Below are 15282 nucleotides of genomic sequence, written 5' to 3'. Positions count from 1 at the left end.
ATAACCCACTACTACATACATATAACAGTTAAGATAGTCACAGTCACCTGATAAACGGCAAGAACTCAGAAGTCTTATATTACCGAGTCTTCTCCGTTCCTTTATTACCTGAGAATATCATATCTCAAGTTAGCACATATCCAATCAATAATATCATCAATTCATACTCTAAACAACATCATATAGTCTAATATATCCATATATGACAAGTTTACATGGTTCTCCATTCAGTTGCAACTATCACACACGTGTAAAACGAGGCATACCACGCTATCCCATTCTTTTTAACCAAATTAAAGTTTAATTTAGTGTTTTAAAACCTTACCATTGGATAGTAGACCTTATTACTTTTTTAACTGTAGTTTATTCATCACAAACAGAGTTACGGTTTGAAAGTTACGGCTTGAAAGTTACGGCCAAAACAAGTTTTGCAAAATGCTGACAGCCTGCAACCGCACGGATGCACCTGCAACCGTACGGATGCATATGTATTCGTACATTTGCAAAAATCTGTAACCGTACGGATGCACCCAAAATGGTCCGGATATAACCCGTATCTGTACATATGCATCATGTATCCATACGGATGACGTTCATCAGCACCAGGTCGCTATTTTCGTGATTTTAAGCCCCAAATCTCGTTTTGCACCGTTTTGACAATAAAAATCACTTAGAAAACATACATAACTCACTGATTTTAAATGTATGTTTTGATTCAAAAGCCAATTTGACACAAAAACTAATAAAATCACTGATTTTAAATCGAATTTGAACATGAATCGCTTGTTAAATACCTTCTGAAGTTACTGAAATCACTAGACACAATTTCCAGTTAAAAATCGAGATCAAGAACACAAAATTTGAGATTAGGGATTTTGGGTTTGTGTGTGTATGTTCTGTGTATGAAAGTTTCCAAAAATGGAAATAAAGGAGAAGTAGGGTTTTTAAGCAACAAGGGTTTCCTTCATTGGAATGAAATCTATTCCGTGTGTCACTCGGGTATTTACCAGTTATCTGAAACACCACTTACCTCATTAGGCGGTCCTAACGAGGTCTAAATAAAATAAGGGAATACGTTCTGTGACCCTTGTCACAAAGCGAATTTAACCATATTATCTAATAATTACACACACACAATTCTAAATTCACTAATATTAATAAATTAATATTAACTCAGGGTAAAATGGTCAATACCACTAAGCCCAAATTGAGGTTGTTAAATTGTGACTCGCTTTGGAAACATATACTTTCGTGATGGAATGTTGACGATTCTATCCTAATTGGTATTAGTAATGCTCCGAGCCTATCTAATTACCAACTCGTTTCGAGTGATATAAGCTAAGCTTTTTAGCTTTAAAGTTAACGCTAATGTGGCTGATTTGAACAATGATGTAACAAAATTGTGCATTCTCTCCCCGAATCGAGGCTATCGATTATGAACGAAGATCATATGGTGCCCCTTATGTAACATCCTGTTTTTTAGTTACGCGTTATTTCGAACGTCATTCGAATTACGAGGCATGTAAACGTATATTTGGATCCCAAATAAATTTGAGTTGATGTTTCAAAACCTTACCATTAGAAGGGAAATCTCATTACGTTTCCAACGATATTTGATTCGTCGAAAACGGAGTTACGGTTTGAAAGTTACGATCAAAACAAAATGTTGTTCCAGTCCTAGTACATTTGGAAACCGTCCAACCTTTTTGGACGCCGTCCAAAAGGCCTGACGGGCCAGCTGTGATATTTTGAAGTTTTTAGAAGAGGGTATTTGGGTCTTTTCACTTGGGGGTCGTTTGGGTCATCAAAACTGATCCAAATTCATTCTTATCCCCATTTCCACCTTCCCAAACACTCTCATCCATTCCTAGAGAGAGAGGGACCATTTTAGAGAGAGAGAGAGAGAGCTTGATTTGGGGAAGAAGAAGGGTGAATCGGGTCGAGTCGTGAGTGTTAATGTTGTTCACCTTGTTTACGGTTACGTTGTGGTGGTGTTGGTAAGTTCTAAATCCGAATTTCATTGTTAAGATTATTGTTTGAGTTAGAGTTTGTGCTAGTTAGAGTTATAACCCACTTATTGTGAAATTTGGGGGTTTTTGAGTAAGATTCATGTAAGTAAACCCGAATTGGCGACTTAGGGTTTTGGTTGATGAAATTGTGAGTTTGGATCTTGCATGTGTTGGTTAAACTTAGAACACTTGTGTACTAGTGATTTTGGTGTGTGTTGACTTGATTTTGGGTGTAAACCCTAATTTGGGTCAAATCGGTATTTGTAACAACCCAACTTTTTCCGTTACTTTAGTTAACTGTCCGTTAGTTAGTTAATGGAACTTACGTGAATTTTTTTTTTGTATTTAAAGAAATTAAATGCGTACTTGATCCTTAGTGGATTACTTGAATTAATAGGTTATATTAATTAGTAAACTTAATTCGGTTGACGAATTAAACTAGAAACGACACGATTAAAGTTAATCACCTAGAAAACTTTTCAGTTAACGGAACTCAGAAAAACGATAGAATAATTATTGTTAATAATTATTGAACTTACGAAAGAAATTTAATTTATTATTTACTTAATGAATTAAACACGGTGATTTTGTTTCAACGACTAGTTAACGTTCCGGAGATTCGGTACGGTTAACGGCACTCGAAACGAACCACGCGCGAACGAGCTTTTACACAAAACGAGTCCGAGACCCGAGCCCGAGGGCACATGGCCTTTGACCCCATACATCATATCCTAAAATATCTCATATTAGTCAAAAGAAGGTAGCCATTATATCTTAAAATATCTTATATTAGTCAAAAGAAGGTGGTCATTATATCATAAAATATCTTATATTAGTCAAAAAGAGGAGGCCATTAGTAGGTAATCTCATAATTCTTTTTAGACATGTGCATCACCTTTTACATGTAAAACTAGTAATCAGAAAATAAAGAGTTAAATGGTGCATCATATCTCATGAATACTCACCATCATCGATCATCTTTTCTTCAAGAACACCCTCGATGTTTGCTTGATCGTTAAATTGATCGCATATCCGTGTTCCTCTCGATGAGCCCTACGTATCTATACCAACAATTGTATGATTAGGGTAAGATCTAAAAACTCTATTTTTCCAGATTTAATTGTTTATCATATGATTTAGATGTTCTATTGCTCAATTGGTCGCGTTTGTACATGTAATTAGTCGTTATATTGCCTGAATTGCGAGTTAGGGTTTAATCACGAATTGTATTGCTATGCTACTAGTTTTGTGACTTTGTTTTCTGTAATTGAAAAGGGTTTAGATGGATAGCTATCGAAAAACTATTGAATTTTCTCGCTTGAATCGCATGATTTCGTTTAGTATAGCCTAAGTTATGATCGTTTGAAGTTTCGGTATGTAATTATGCAACAAAACGAAAACTGCAATTTGTGTGTTACAAATTGGCATGTGAAACTTATACCACTGGAAATATAATTTAAAAACACACTCTTTAGACTAGGATATCATGTCGTTTGCTTATGTAAAACCCGAGATATGCTTGAATTAGTGTAAAAGCAGTTTTATACAGCACTTGCATGAAAACGACCTTGTATGATAAAATGTGTTAGATTCTGTGATTAAAGCTTTGCATATTTGAAATCTACACAAAAATTAATTCATCTTTCATGTAGATATCATACGCTAATTGTATCTAGATCTTCGGGTAATCGCGTGCGAATGTGACTAGCGAAACTAGAATCGAATCTGTAAATTGCTCTCTGTTTTATACTCTGTGGATTGTGTTTATTGAATGAGCATGTAAGCTTCTGGAATATAAATTTTAACATGATATGTGACTTATTGTTAGTTTATGTCAATCTCTGAAGCCTTATGCATTGGGCACAATAGGGCCATACTTTATGTAAATTCTGATTTGAGCTGAAAAACTGAATGTTCAACTTGCATGAATAAACTGTACAAATTGGCTAAACTAAAATTGCTCGATTTTTTATATGTGTTAGTTTAACTTTTTTTGAACTATGGCCACTGGTCTTGTATCAATTTCATGTTCCTAACCCCGGTTATAGCTAAAACCAAATCAGTGCGCGATCAGAAACTCACTTGGTGAACCCCAAATGTACCCCTTCTGATTCCTGACTTTTAATTATCGTATGAGACCCTGGTCAGACTTTTTGGAATCAATTTTGAGTATAATTATGATCTGGAGTTTTCCATGTTTACTTGAATTTTGTACTATGAGATAATATGCTAAGTTTGCTACTTGTACATGAACTTTGTGCACAACGATAAACTGAAATTGTGAAATTGACCAATTATGATCTAAAATGTGTTGTTTGACTTAGGTTTGACATGTTGACCAACATTTGACATGAACCTACTGATGTTCACTTTGGTTGACTACTTTGACCAAGTTTGACTTTCGGTTTGACTTCGGTTGACTTTGTTTGACTTGCATGAATTAGTTGACTGTATGTTGACTTCTACTTTGAAACGCGTCGATTCGAGCAATAAAACAACTTATACTATGAAACCACACTTGTTTAAGACATATTTATTGACCAACCTAAATACATATACTTAGGTTGCATTACTCGACTATAAACCGTACAAGTAAATTGTCCACTTTTCAATCCGAGCTTTATTCAAAGGTGAGTCTACAGTCCCGCTTTTTACATGTTTTCAGGGATGAGAATACACGCTGTTTTACTTACATTATCAAATGCTTTTTGTATTGACACGAGTACTATATCTGCATATTGAATTTGTACACAAAGCCTCTAGCTTGAATACTTTAAATACCATCGGTGTAGGCACAATTTAGATGGACGGATCCGTTAGGTTGACAACCTCACCCGCTATAAAAACTGTGGTGCATTTATTTTGAACATAATATATTCGTACAAATGCATAACATTTTTATGAGGTAAAGGCGGGTATAGTGGATTCTATACTCGGGTCATTGCTAGTATTCAGGTGCTCATAGATTATGTAAACGTTTCGCAACTTGGAGTTGTACTTGTAAAATCTCGTGGTCAAGGAACTTAAACTATTTTCTGATAACTGTTTTTAGATACTATACAACGTTATTTAAAACTGTGGTTTACGAACAAATGAGATAAAACTTGACTTGGTATTGTCTACGAATATTTGAAACTTGACATGGTATTGTCTACAAATGATTGAAACTTGACATGGTCATGTCAACAAACTTTTGAAATGGGACACGGTGTTGTCTACAAATTTTTAACGTTAAACCTTGGTGGTCTTCCACTAATAAACATCTTCGAAATGTTATTTCTTAAACATACTGTATTGTTTACTTAAAACCTGTAGATTCACTCAACATTGTTGTTGATCCGTTTTGCGTGTTTTATTCTCAGGTATTAATTGCTTCCGCTGTAGAATATTGCTGTTACATAGAAGTCAAGCCAAGACTGGGACCAGAGTTAACATTTCGTTAAAGGGATTTTTGACGGGGTGTTACAGTATTTTGGGTCAAGTAAGCTTGATTCGGTGTCAAATTAAGTTTTGAGTCAAGTTTTGGTAAATCAAGTACGTAAATACTTGATTTAGGTGTTAGTTGGTGTTTTGGAAAGTTAATCACTAGCCGTTAGTGATTAAAGATGTTTTTGGGACTTATGTCAAAATGGGTTGACTTTGATGGGTCAAAAAATGGTAATTACACTAGTTTGTTTTAAATGGTGCCAAGTATAATTTAGGTTAAATTGTACTCGTGTGATGGGCCAAAATTACCACCCGTAGTGGTAATTGGTGAAGTCCACTTTAGGTGTCTAAATGGACGGTTTGTGGAGGTAGGTATAAACCTTTGGTTAAGGGTGTTGGAGTCGAATTCTCTCGTAGAGAATGTATGTTGAATGTTTGTATATCTATATGCGTATTATAGGTAAAAGGTTTGCTCGGTTGCGTTTGGAGGCGATTTACATACATGACTTGTGCGGGCATTTCGAGGTGAGTGGAATAATTATATGCATATGTATATAATGTATTTATTTGTATGCTATGGTATGAACCAAAGAGCCGGTAGTGCCATAGTATGTGCGAGCATGCTATGATGTGAACCAAAGAGCCGGTAGCACTACGGCACGAGTTGTTAGAGTGTGAACCAAAGAGCCGGTAGCACTTTAGCGAGAGTATGACTCAGGTTGTGATGTGAACCAAAGAGCCGGTAGCATCATAACCGATGCGTATGGTGTGAACCAAAGAGCCGGTAGCACCATGACGCGAGTATGGTTAACCATCTTGTGTGTGTTGTTTATTTAGCATTTAATATTGTGATGAATATATGCTATTTGTTATGCTAGCTTACGGTATGGGAGATTATTAGCTTTATACTTGCGATGGTATGCTAATTAGATTGCTAGCATGTATGCAGTATTTGTGTAAGTGTTTGCAAGTAAGTAGATTATATATGTATATGTATAATTATTGCATTCACTAAGCTTTATGCTTATCCCCTCTCGTTGTTTACCTTTTTACAGGTATCGTGTTTTGAAGCTAACTAGTTGTTAGACTAGATGCTTAGGAGCGCTTGGGCTCGATGGGGTAGCTTTTGGATATGTTAACGCGGATTGGGGGTTTGGTAGCCCTCGGGATTATGCTCTTGATATCGGGTTGGGTTGTAGAGTCCTAATCCGTCTAAAGTTATAAATGGGTCGAAATCGCTATATTATTGTAAGACGGGTATGTGTGGGCCCGGTGTAGTAAAACTTGTTTTTATTGTGAAAATATCTTAGTTTTACTTAATATGATGTGTTGTAAAGGTCATTTCGTTTAAAAGTGTCGGGAAGCGGGTTTTCCGTTCGCGTAAGTTGGACCTCGGGGACAGAATTTTACAGTTCATTTGGACGCCGTCCAAATTGATTGGACGCCGTCCAAATTGATTGGACGCCGTCCTGGTCTTCACTACTGGATGCCGTCCAGATAACTGGACGCCGTCCAGATGTACTGTCCCAGAATTTTTTTTTAAGGCGTGTTTTTGGTAAAACGAAGTTGGGTCGTTATATCTTAGGGCTTAACTCATTTATGGTTTGTTAGTAGAGCTAAATGGGTGCATGGAAGCTTTGAAGATTGGAGATTAAATTCAAGTGGTGTCATCATTTGAAGTTGTTCTTTAGTTTGGTGCAATGGGTGTATAGTTTTGGCTGAGTAGTCTGCTCTTTGGCTTTTGTATTGGTTATGTTCTTTCGTGCGCTCCGTCTTGCGAGTTTTTAATATAAGTTTTCTAGCTTTCAAAAAATAATAATAATAATTTTCATTTATTCATATTATTTTCATCCAATGACAATCATATTTTAGGGTGTGATTGTGATAAATAGCACATTAAACATAAAATACACTATATTTAGCAAAATCCGACTATAATATATAAAATGCGTTAATTTTTGGAAATTTACTATAATTTATTAAACAGATTTTATGTTGATACGCATGATGATCTTACCTTTATCTTGTACATAAAATATAAAAATATATCTTTATTCTTTCTTCATTACTAATATCTAATATTACTTTTTTGTTTTGTTTTTGGAAAGCTAGATATTATATTAGATCACCCAAAAAATACAACCAAAAAACCCACAAGCTAGATACTACATATGGATCTTTAATTTCACATTGATATCAAAATATTACATCGATTCTTAAATCTTCTTTTAAATTTAAATTTAATTTAAATAATAAATATATATAATATATAATATTATTTTATTTTATTTTATTGTTGGAGAAAATAAGCATTTATAGGTGGCGGTCAAATAAATAATAGATAAATGTAAAAGTTAAAATTAACTCATATTTTATCAAATGAGAGGCTGCAGTTTAGATTGATTGAGATAGACACCAAAATAAACCTCAAAAAGGTTTTTTTATATTTTTTTTTATTTTTGTATAGTGATAGTAAATTCCGAATTATAATAATTCCTTTTTTTCACACTCTGCCTTGCGTACAACTATACCCTCTTATTCTCTCCCTCCACCCACTGAATCAATTAAACATTAGTTTTTTTTATTCTTACAACCAATTTTTTACTTGATTTTGGGATTGTATAATCTTTATCTTCCTTTGATTATTTCATATCCCCCAATTTGGATTTAGGCTCTTCAATAATTTATATTTTTACACGTCAGGACTTACTTTCTTTATTGCATCGTAGGTTTGTTGTGTTTTTTTCTTTGTTTGGTTATATTCTCCGAAGATTGTTTTGAATTTGACACTTTAGGTTAATGGGTATGATCAAGATCGGTTAAAGTTTTTAATTTGATACCTGCGTTTGAGAATATGAGGTTTTAAGTTTATGGGTATGATCAGGATTGGTTAAAGTTTCAATTTTGATATCTGGGGTGAATTAAAAAGTGCATTAAATTTAAGGGCTTGGCTTTGATCGTTTAAAGTTTCGATTTTTATATATAGGTTTGATCATTTATTATTGAATTTGCGGTTTTAGAATTCTGGGTACGATCAGGATTGACTGAAGTTTCAGTTTTGATTTTTGTGTTTTATCAAATTTTCTCTGATGTTGAAGATTTAGGATAATGGGATGATCGAGATCAGTTGAAAGCTCTGATTTTTTTTTTTTTTAATCTGGTGGAGTAATAGTTTTATACTCCGTAGTCTTTATTGAAAGTAACATTATTATTTGATCTAGGTGGATTTTAGCTTTTGAGTTTGGTTGGGGCTGTTTATATGCCGGTTTCGAAATCTGCTGTAAGGATGGATTATTGGAGGGAGTATTTTCGGAGTGCTAATGCTAACATATTCGAAATAATCGAAGGAGCTATCATGCTAGCTGCTTCTGATTGCCCAAAAGAGTTTAAAGTTAGGAGAGATGGGATTGCTCAGATATTGTTTTCTTGTAAATTGATTAAATGTTCTGGTTGTGATAAAGAGGAATTAGCCTTACCCGTAGATAATGAAGAATATGATCATCATGATCATGGTGGTGGTGATGATGATGATGATGATGATGACAGAATTAAGTATAAGAGTAGTAAAGAGAGCAGCAAGGTGATTAACTGTTCTAGAATTGATGATGATGATGATGATGATGATGATGATGATGATGATGAAAATGATGTTGATGATGATGATGAGCAAAATGATGATGTAAAGGCTAATGATCATGTTAGCAAGTACAGTTATGGTGATGCAGAAGCTTTAACTGATGAAATCGAAGAAGAATCGCAAACTTTTAATGAGGTTCTGAGGATCAAAGAAATTGTTGACAACAGCCCAGATGAGGTTTTCCCCTTTTACTTAACTTTCAGAGCACTTTTTTATTACTTTAATCCTGTTACAATGCAAATTATCGAAATTACTCAATGATTAGCTGTATATTAATAAAATTATAGTTTTGTTTACTTTTGCACAATGGTTGAGCATTGTTCTTTTTATTGTCATTGTTAGTCTTCATTGGCTTTATGCAATTCGCTAAGGAAGCTTCAATTGATGTCAATATCAGTAGAGACACTTAAGGTTTGGATTTTATCTTTACTGGATTAATCACTAGCTCAACTTGTTGATATTTTGTTATTTTGTTGATCTTATGGTTGTTAAATCGTGTTTCAGGCAACTGAAATTGGAAAATCTGTAAATGTTCTTCGAAAGCACACATCAAAGGATGTTCGTGAAATAGCAAGAGCACTAATTGAGTATGAGTTCTTAGTCTATTTACTTGTTATGCATTTAACAGTTATAGTTGACAAAAAGTTTGATTTCGTTAGGTTATGTTTTTAGGTCACTTTAATGATGATAACACATTCGAGTTATACTTGTACGCTATTTTGCTAACCCTAATTAGAACCTAGATTTAATGATTCGTTGTGGATTGCAGGGTGTGGAAGGATATGGTTGATGAGTGGGTGGATGCTACTAATATGGCGAATAGTAAGTAAACGAAAAATAATTTCTTCATATTGTCCTGGTTTTCAAATGTTAACATTTCTTTAAAAAATATATATGTTTTGTTGAATGGCAGTTTCCGAAAATACCCCTGAGTCAATAAATCCATCTGTTGTTGACGAAGAAGAAGGCTTACCTTCACCTCCTTTGGAAGATTTAGCATTTTTGAACCCGCATTCAATGTCATTGGAGCTAAATGAGGTATGCAACGTTTGGTTTATTCGTTATCAAATAACAAACAAACTTCCGTTTTATAGCATTTTTTGGGACCATTCGTTGACGTGTTGTGTTTGTTTTGTGGTCTCTTTACTTACGGCTCTGTGAAGTTCTTTGATGACATGGATGATTATGGAAGTGAGTTAAATGCTTAAACTTTAACATTAAATGTATACATATCGTTTTATGATATTCGGTTTACATTGAATTCCCATTTCAAATTTGTTTCAGATCCTAGAAAAAGCAATGAAATCAACAAGAATGGTAATAACGGGAGAAAACCGCCCGTTGAGAAGAATAAACAACATAAACCATTAACTGGACCAAACATGGTCGCGAAACCAGCTGTGGTCAAACCTAGTAAACCTCCGTTTTCTGATTCAACACCAAGACGCGTGAATCCAAATACGGATCGGAAATTGCAAAACTTTGAAAAACTTACTCCTCCTAAGAGACCAGCGAATCTTCAACAACGCGTAAGTTACCGTATTTTATCACCATAATAGCTTATTAGTGTCTGTAGTCTGTTTATATATCAGTAAAGAATAGATGTTCATTAAGTGTTCTGAATGAGTTACTATTTACTGCTCGTTTTTACGTTAAGTAACTCATTTTGAGTTATTACAAACAGAAGCCGGTGTCTTCATATGTGGAAAGCGAAAAAGACAAACTTGAAGCAATAAAAAGGATGCTTCAAGAACGATATCAACAAGCGGAAAAAGGTTCGTGTGCTAATGATCGTTGATCAGTTTAAAAAAATTTTTTTGGGTAAAAATAGTAATTTTTATTTTTGACAGCGAAAAAGCAGCGAACCATACAAGTTATGGAGCTGCATGATCTTCCAAAGCAGAGTGTTGAACCAAAAAACCAACACATGAGGCCCGGAAGCAACCATAACAGAAGCCGGGGACATGGGCGGTTTTAGCTGTCGGTCACAACAATCATCTGGGTCGGTTTTCTGGACCTAACGGTCGACGACCAGATGGTTGATTTTTAGACAAAAATGGGATTTTGCAGTCTCATTAACATTTTTTTTTTTGTTTGGATAAGAATTGGGGGTGTTTATTAGTTTAGTTATCAAGTGGGTTGTGTCACAATTGACTTTGTTGTATAGGAATACCATCTACAACAACCCTTCTTTTACCGACTTTCTAAATTGGATGGCTGGGGCAAAGGACCCCACCAACATAAGCATACTCTGAGGGACATATTCTTGAAGGCACCTATAATATATGTGCATTTTAGCAGACAATTACATGTGATCCACTAGAGATATATTCAATACTAGTCTTTTTTATTCCCGCGATCCTTTAATTTATTTGGTATGATTTTATATTATTAACTTTCATCCGTTTGGTATGATTTTATATTATTATCTTTCATCCGTTTCATAAATCTGAAAATCAATTTTTTTTTTTTTTTGGAAAGCAATATATATTATGTACGAATTATATATAGGTACAATCAAGTTCACGAAACCTATCACGATATATACAAGTGAAATCTAGGTTGTCTAAACTACAACACGTTTCTATACTACAAACCCGTTTGCAAGTCTAGTTTGGCTTGTTGGCCCAACTTTCAACCCGGAACGAAATTAACAGGTGATACAAGGTTGATTGGGTCAAGAAGCCATGTGAGCCAATCTTTGTGAAGTTTTCTCGAACGATTACCGATCCACTCGAAGGTTTTGACTTGAATCTCGCTTATGATTTTTGCCAAACACCAGGAGTCATCGTTGAACACTTTTTGGTTCCTATTTTTCCATAGCATATACGATGTCGTCCACAAGATTGCTTGCCAAGTTTTCAAGGATCGCGTTGGTAGGTTGTTGTAAGTTGTGCTCGCAAGTGCCATTTTCAAATCGAACCCAGGTGGCATGTTGATTTTCCACCATTTGTGAATTCCTGTCCAAACTTCATGGAAAAGTTTACACGATAACAAGGCGTGGTCGATTGATTCGGGGGTATCCTTACAGATTGGACAAAGCAATGAACCCGAATCAATACCCCGCTTTGCTAGTTCCACTTTCACCGCTATTCTACCTTTTAGGACCCGCCACACAAAGATTCCAACTTTTTGTGGAATCAGATTGTTGCGAATTGTTGCGTCGCCCACGTTTGTTCTTGGAAGAATGATGCTGTCGATTTTGTTTGCCATAGTCTTTGAGGAGTACACGTTGCTACTGTCGAGAGAACATTTCCATGAGGATTGATCCGGACCGAAAATCATTTTTGAGTCGTATTACATTTGTTAAATACGTAGCAGACCACGTGTACTATATTTTGTAAAAAAAAAAAAAAAAATCATTTTTGAGTGGTATTACATTTGTTAAATACGTAGCAGACTAGGTGTACTATATTTTGTTTAAAGAAAAAAAAGAATCGTTTTTCGAGTCAATGATAAATTAAGTGTGAAAATATACTTTGATTTGGTTATTATCTAATATATTAAATTATATTAAATTTTGGAACTGTACTGGATTAAATGTGTAAAATCTGGGTGGAGCTATAAAGGGTCAACGGGGGTCGACCACTCCCGAAGACTCGAATTTTTTAGTGAATTTATATGTTAAAGTTTGACTTTTAATGTATTAACTAGTGAAATAACTCGTAGAATCACGAATTTGTTAAAACGAAACAGTTTAATAATATATTTTAAGTATTATGTGAATGTAAATGTTAAAGTCATTTAGTTAAATAATCCGTGGAACCACGTATTCCGACTAAAAAATTTGTCTTTTTTTTACAAACATATTGATGTACGAAACTTTGTCAGAATAAATGAATTACATTTATTCTCCCACCACCCTGTTACAAATTTCATCATGATTACTATTTTTCTTGTCATAAAAGCTTACATTACAACCCTTTATTGAAACATGTATTTTGCGTATATATATTTAACGTAATTAATCCCGTAAAGAGAACTTATATTTGAAGAATAATAATATAAATAATAATAATAATAATAATAATAATAATAATAATAATAATAATAATAATAATAATAATAATAATAATAATAATAATAATAATAATAATAATAATAATAATTATTATTATTATTATTATTATTATTATAATAATAATAATAATAATAATAATAATAATAATAATAATAATAATAATAAAGTTATCTTAAAATTGAGTATTTATATTTTTGAAATAATTATTAGTAATAATAAAGGTCTCTTGATTTTTTTTTTAAATATTAGCATACAATTATTATATGAAGGTTATACACTATGCTTCAAAGTTTGTACATGTATTTATGAGGTGTTTTGTAAAAGATTGTACAATTTGTTTTAAAGTGTGTACAGATGGTCATGAAGATGTGTCATAAGGTTGTACATAATGTTTCAAATATTTTACATATGGTCATGGGGTGTTTGACCATAAGATTGTACATAATGCTTCAAATATTGTACATATGGTTATGTGTGTGTTTTATCATAAAGTTGTACATAATGTTTCATATATTAGACAATTAACATGTTAATAATTTTATTAAATACAATTATTTATTTTATTGACATCATTATGAGAGCTTAAAATTTTTTATTATTTTATTTTTTTTAAGTTTGAATAATCTTTATTTATGACATCATCATTTTAAAAATTTATTAGATACCATAGATGCATTAAAAGTCGATGTTTAGCCCTGTTCTTTTGTTTTTTAAAAAAAGTTAACATTTTGTACCCGTCGAAAAAACTTCTTGAATCTATCACTGGGTAAAATCCTAGTTGCTCGATCATGAATGTAAGTTTGAACTTAAATCAGTTGATAAAATGTTAATCTTTTTATGGTCCTAATTTTTGGTGAGGCTAAGATGGTTTTTAAAAATTGATTAATCGTAATCAGTGAAATTCAAATCACATATGTTCAGCGATACATATACATCTAATACGGAGTAGCTATCCATCTAAACGTATAAAATAATGTAAAATAATGCCACTTATAAAACGTGAGTGAATAACTGAAGAATCTAACTATCGCATTAACACTCATAAAATACGATTGACCATTTCAAGCCATGTTCGCGATTGATTGCCTCTTGTATTTTGTTTCTTCGTGAAAAAAATCTCATGACTATAAAGTTTTTGTTTTTATTTAGGAAAAAAAAAAAAAAAAAAAAACTAAAGCATATGACTACCACTTTTGCGATAAATCAGTATTTTCTCAATGATAAAGTCAAAAAAAGTCTGTCAACAACAAACATTTTTTCATATCGCTATTTATTTAATTTTAATTTTTAATCTATAATTTTACAATTAACACAATTCCTATAATTTTAAAATATGGATTTAATATAACAAAATTATATTAAAAGTAACACAATTATATTTTAGAAGTAGTATAGTTTACAGTTTTCCTAACATTACACAATCTTTATGCATTCGTGTAGTTAGTTAGTGGGCGACCAAAAATGTTCCATGTAGGATAGCAATCAATGGCGGAACATTGCGTTACTCAAAGGGGTGTTCGTCATGTCTGGATTTAACGAGAAAAAGATTTTACACTATTTTTTTTTCTTTTCTTTTTTACCAAAAAATAAGGTTTTTATTTATTGTTTATCCCTGCTGACAATGAAAAATTTATCAAATTTTTACACCCGCCCCATCTGTATCTGGGTACAAGTTCCGCCACTGATGGTGATGGCAAAGATAAAAAAATCTTCTTGTTTTTCAAAATAACGAAACATTTTCTAGAAATTGATAAATTTATTGTTTTGGGGTCGCTAGCTTGTGAACCGGTTGAGAAGGGCACGATCGATTGCAGTTAGTGTTTACTGTTTAGCTCGTCTAGTACAGTTTAATTACAGTTCCCAACTCTAACCTTATTCTTAGTATTCTTGTTGCTTCCTTCATTTTTCGATTGGGGGATGATTCTCACACACTGTTTTTTGATCCTCACACACCAATTTACTTGAACTCCTCCCTAATAATAGGGTAAAAGGGTGTGTGAGGATCAAAAAACAGTGTGTGAGAATCATCCCCCTTTTCGATTTACTTTATCTATCTATCTATACTATATATTATATTATATCTATCTATCTATCTATCTATATCTATACTATATATTAAAATGCAAATTTTATGATATCATCTTAAACAAGGGTTTTCTAAAGTGTTGCAATGTGAGGATTGTAGTGAT

At 33.2% G+C, this 15282-nt stretch overlaps 2 protein-coding genes across 4 annotated transcripts; one reads left to right on the top strand and one right to left on the bottom strand.

Moving 5' to 3' along the window:
- The first annotated feature begins 7967 nt into the window (after positions 1–7967).
- LOC139876732 (probable mediator of RNA polymerase II transcription subunit 26b) lies at positions 7968–11445 on the top strand. 3 transcript variants are annotated; one of them, XM_071864107.1, is made up of 9 exons: positions 7968–9249; positions 9415–9483; positions 9577–9659; positions 9842–9894; positions 9986–10110; positions 10236–10263; positions 10357–10601; positions 10757–10847; positions 10934–11445. In XM_071864107.1, exons 1-9 carry the CDS (start codon positions 8695–8697, stop codon positions 10960–10962), a joined length of 1278 nt encoding a protein of 425 aa, XP_071720208.1. In that variant the 5' UTR covers positions 7968–8694; the 3' UTR covers positions 10963–11445. The 3 variants fall into 3 exon arrangements, with proteins under 3 accessions (XP_071720208.1, XP_071720210.1, XP_071720207.1); XM_071864106.1 differs by having other exon boundaries at positions 7971–9249; positions 10923–11445; XM_071864109.1 differs by lacking the exon at positions 10934–11445 and having other exon boundaries at positions 10730–10847.
- A 261-nt stretch (positions 11446–11706) lies between these two features.
- LOC139877230 (uncharacterized) lies at positions 11707–12357 on the bottom strand. Its single transcript, XM_071864647.1, has one exon. It carries the CDS (start codon positions 12355–12357, stop codon positions 11707–11709), a length of 651 nt encoding a protein of 216 aa, XP_071720748.1.
- Between the last annotated feature and the right edge of the window lie 2925 nt (positions 12358–15282).

The sequence above is a fragment of the Rutidosis leptorrhynchoides genome, chromosome 11 (genome assembly GCF_046630445.1).
Source record: "Rutidosis leptorrhynchoides isolate AG116_Rl617_1_P2 chromosome 11, CSIRO_AGI_Rlap_v1, whole genome shotgun sequence".
NCBI lineage: Eukaryota > Viridiplantae > Streptophyta > Magnoliopsida > Asterales > Asteraceae > Rutidosis > Rutidosis leptorrhynchoides.
This window is presented reverse-complemented; position numbering and strand designations above follow the sequence as displayed.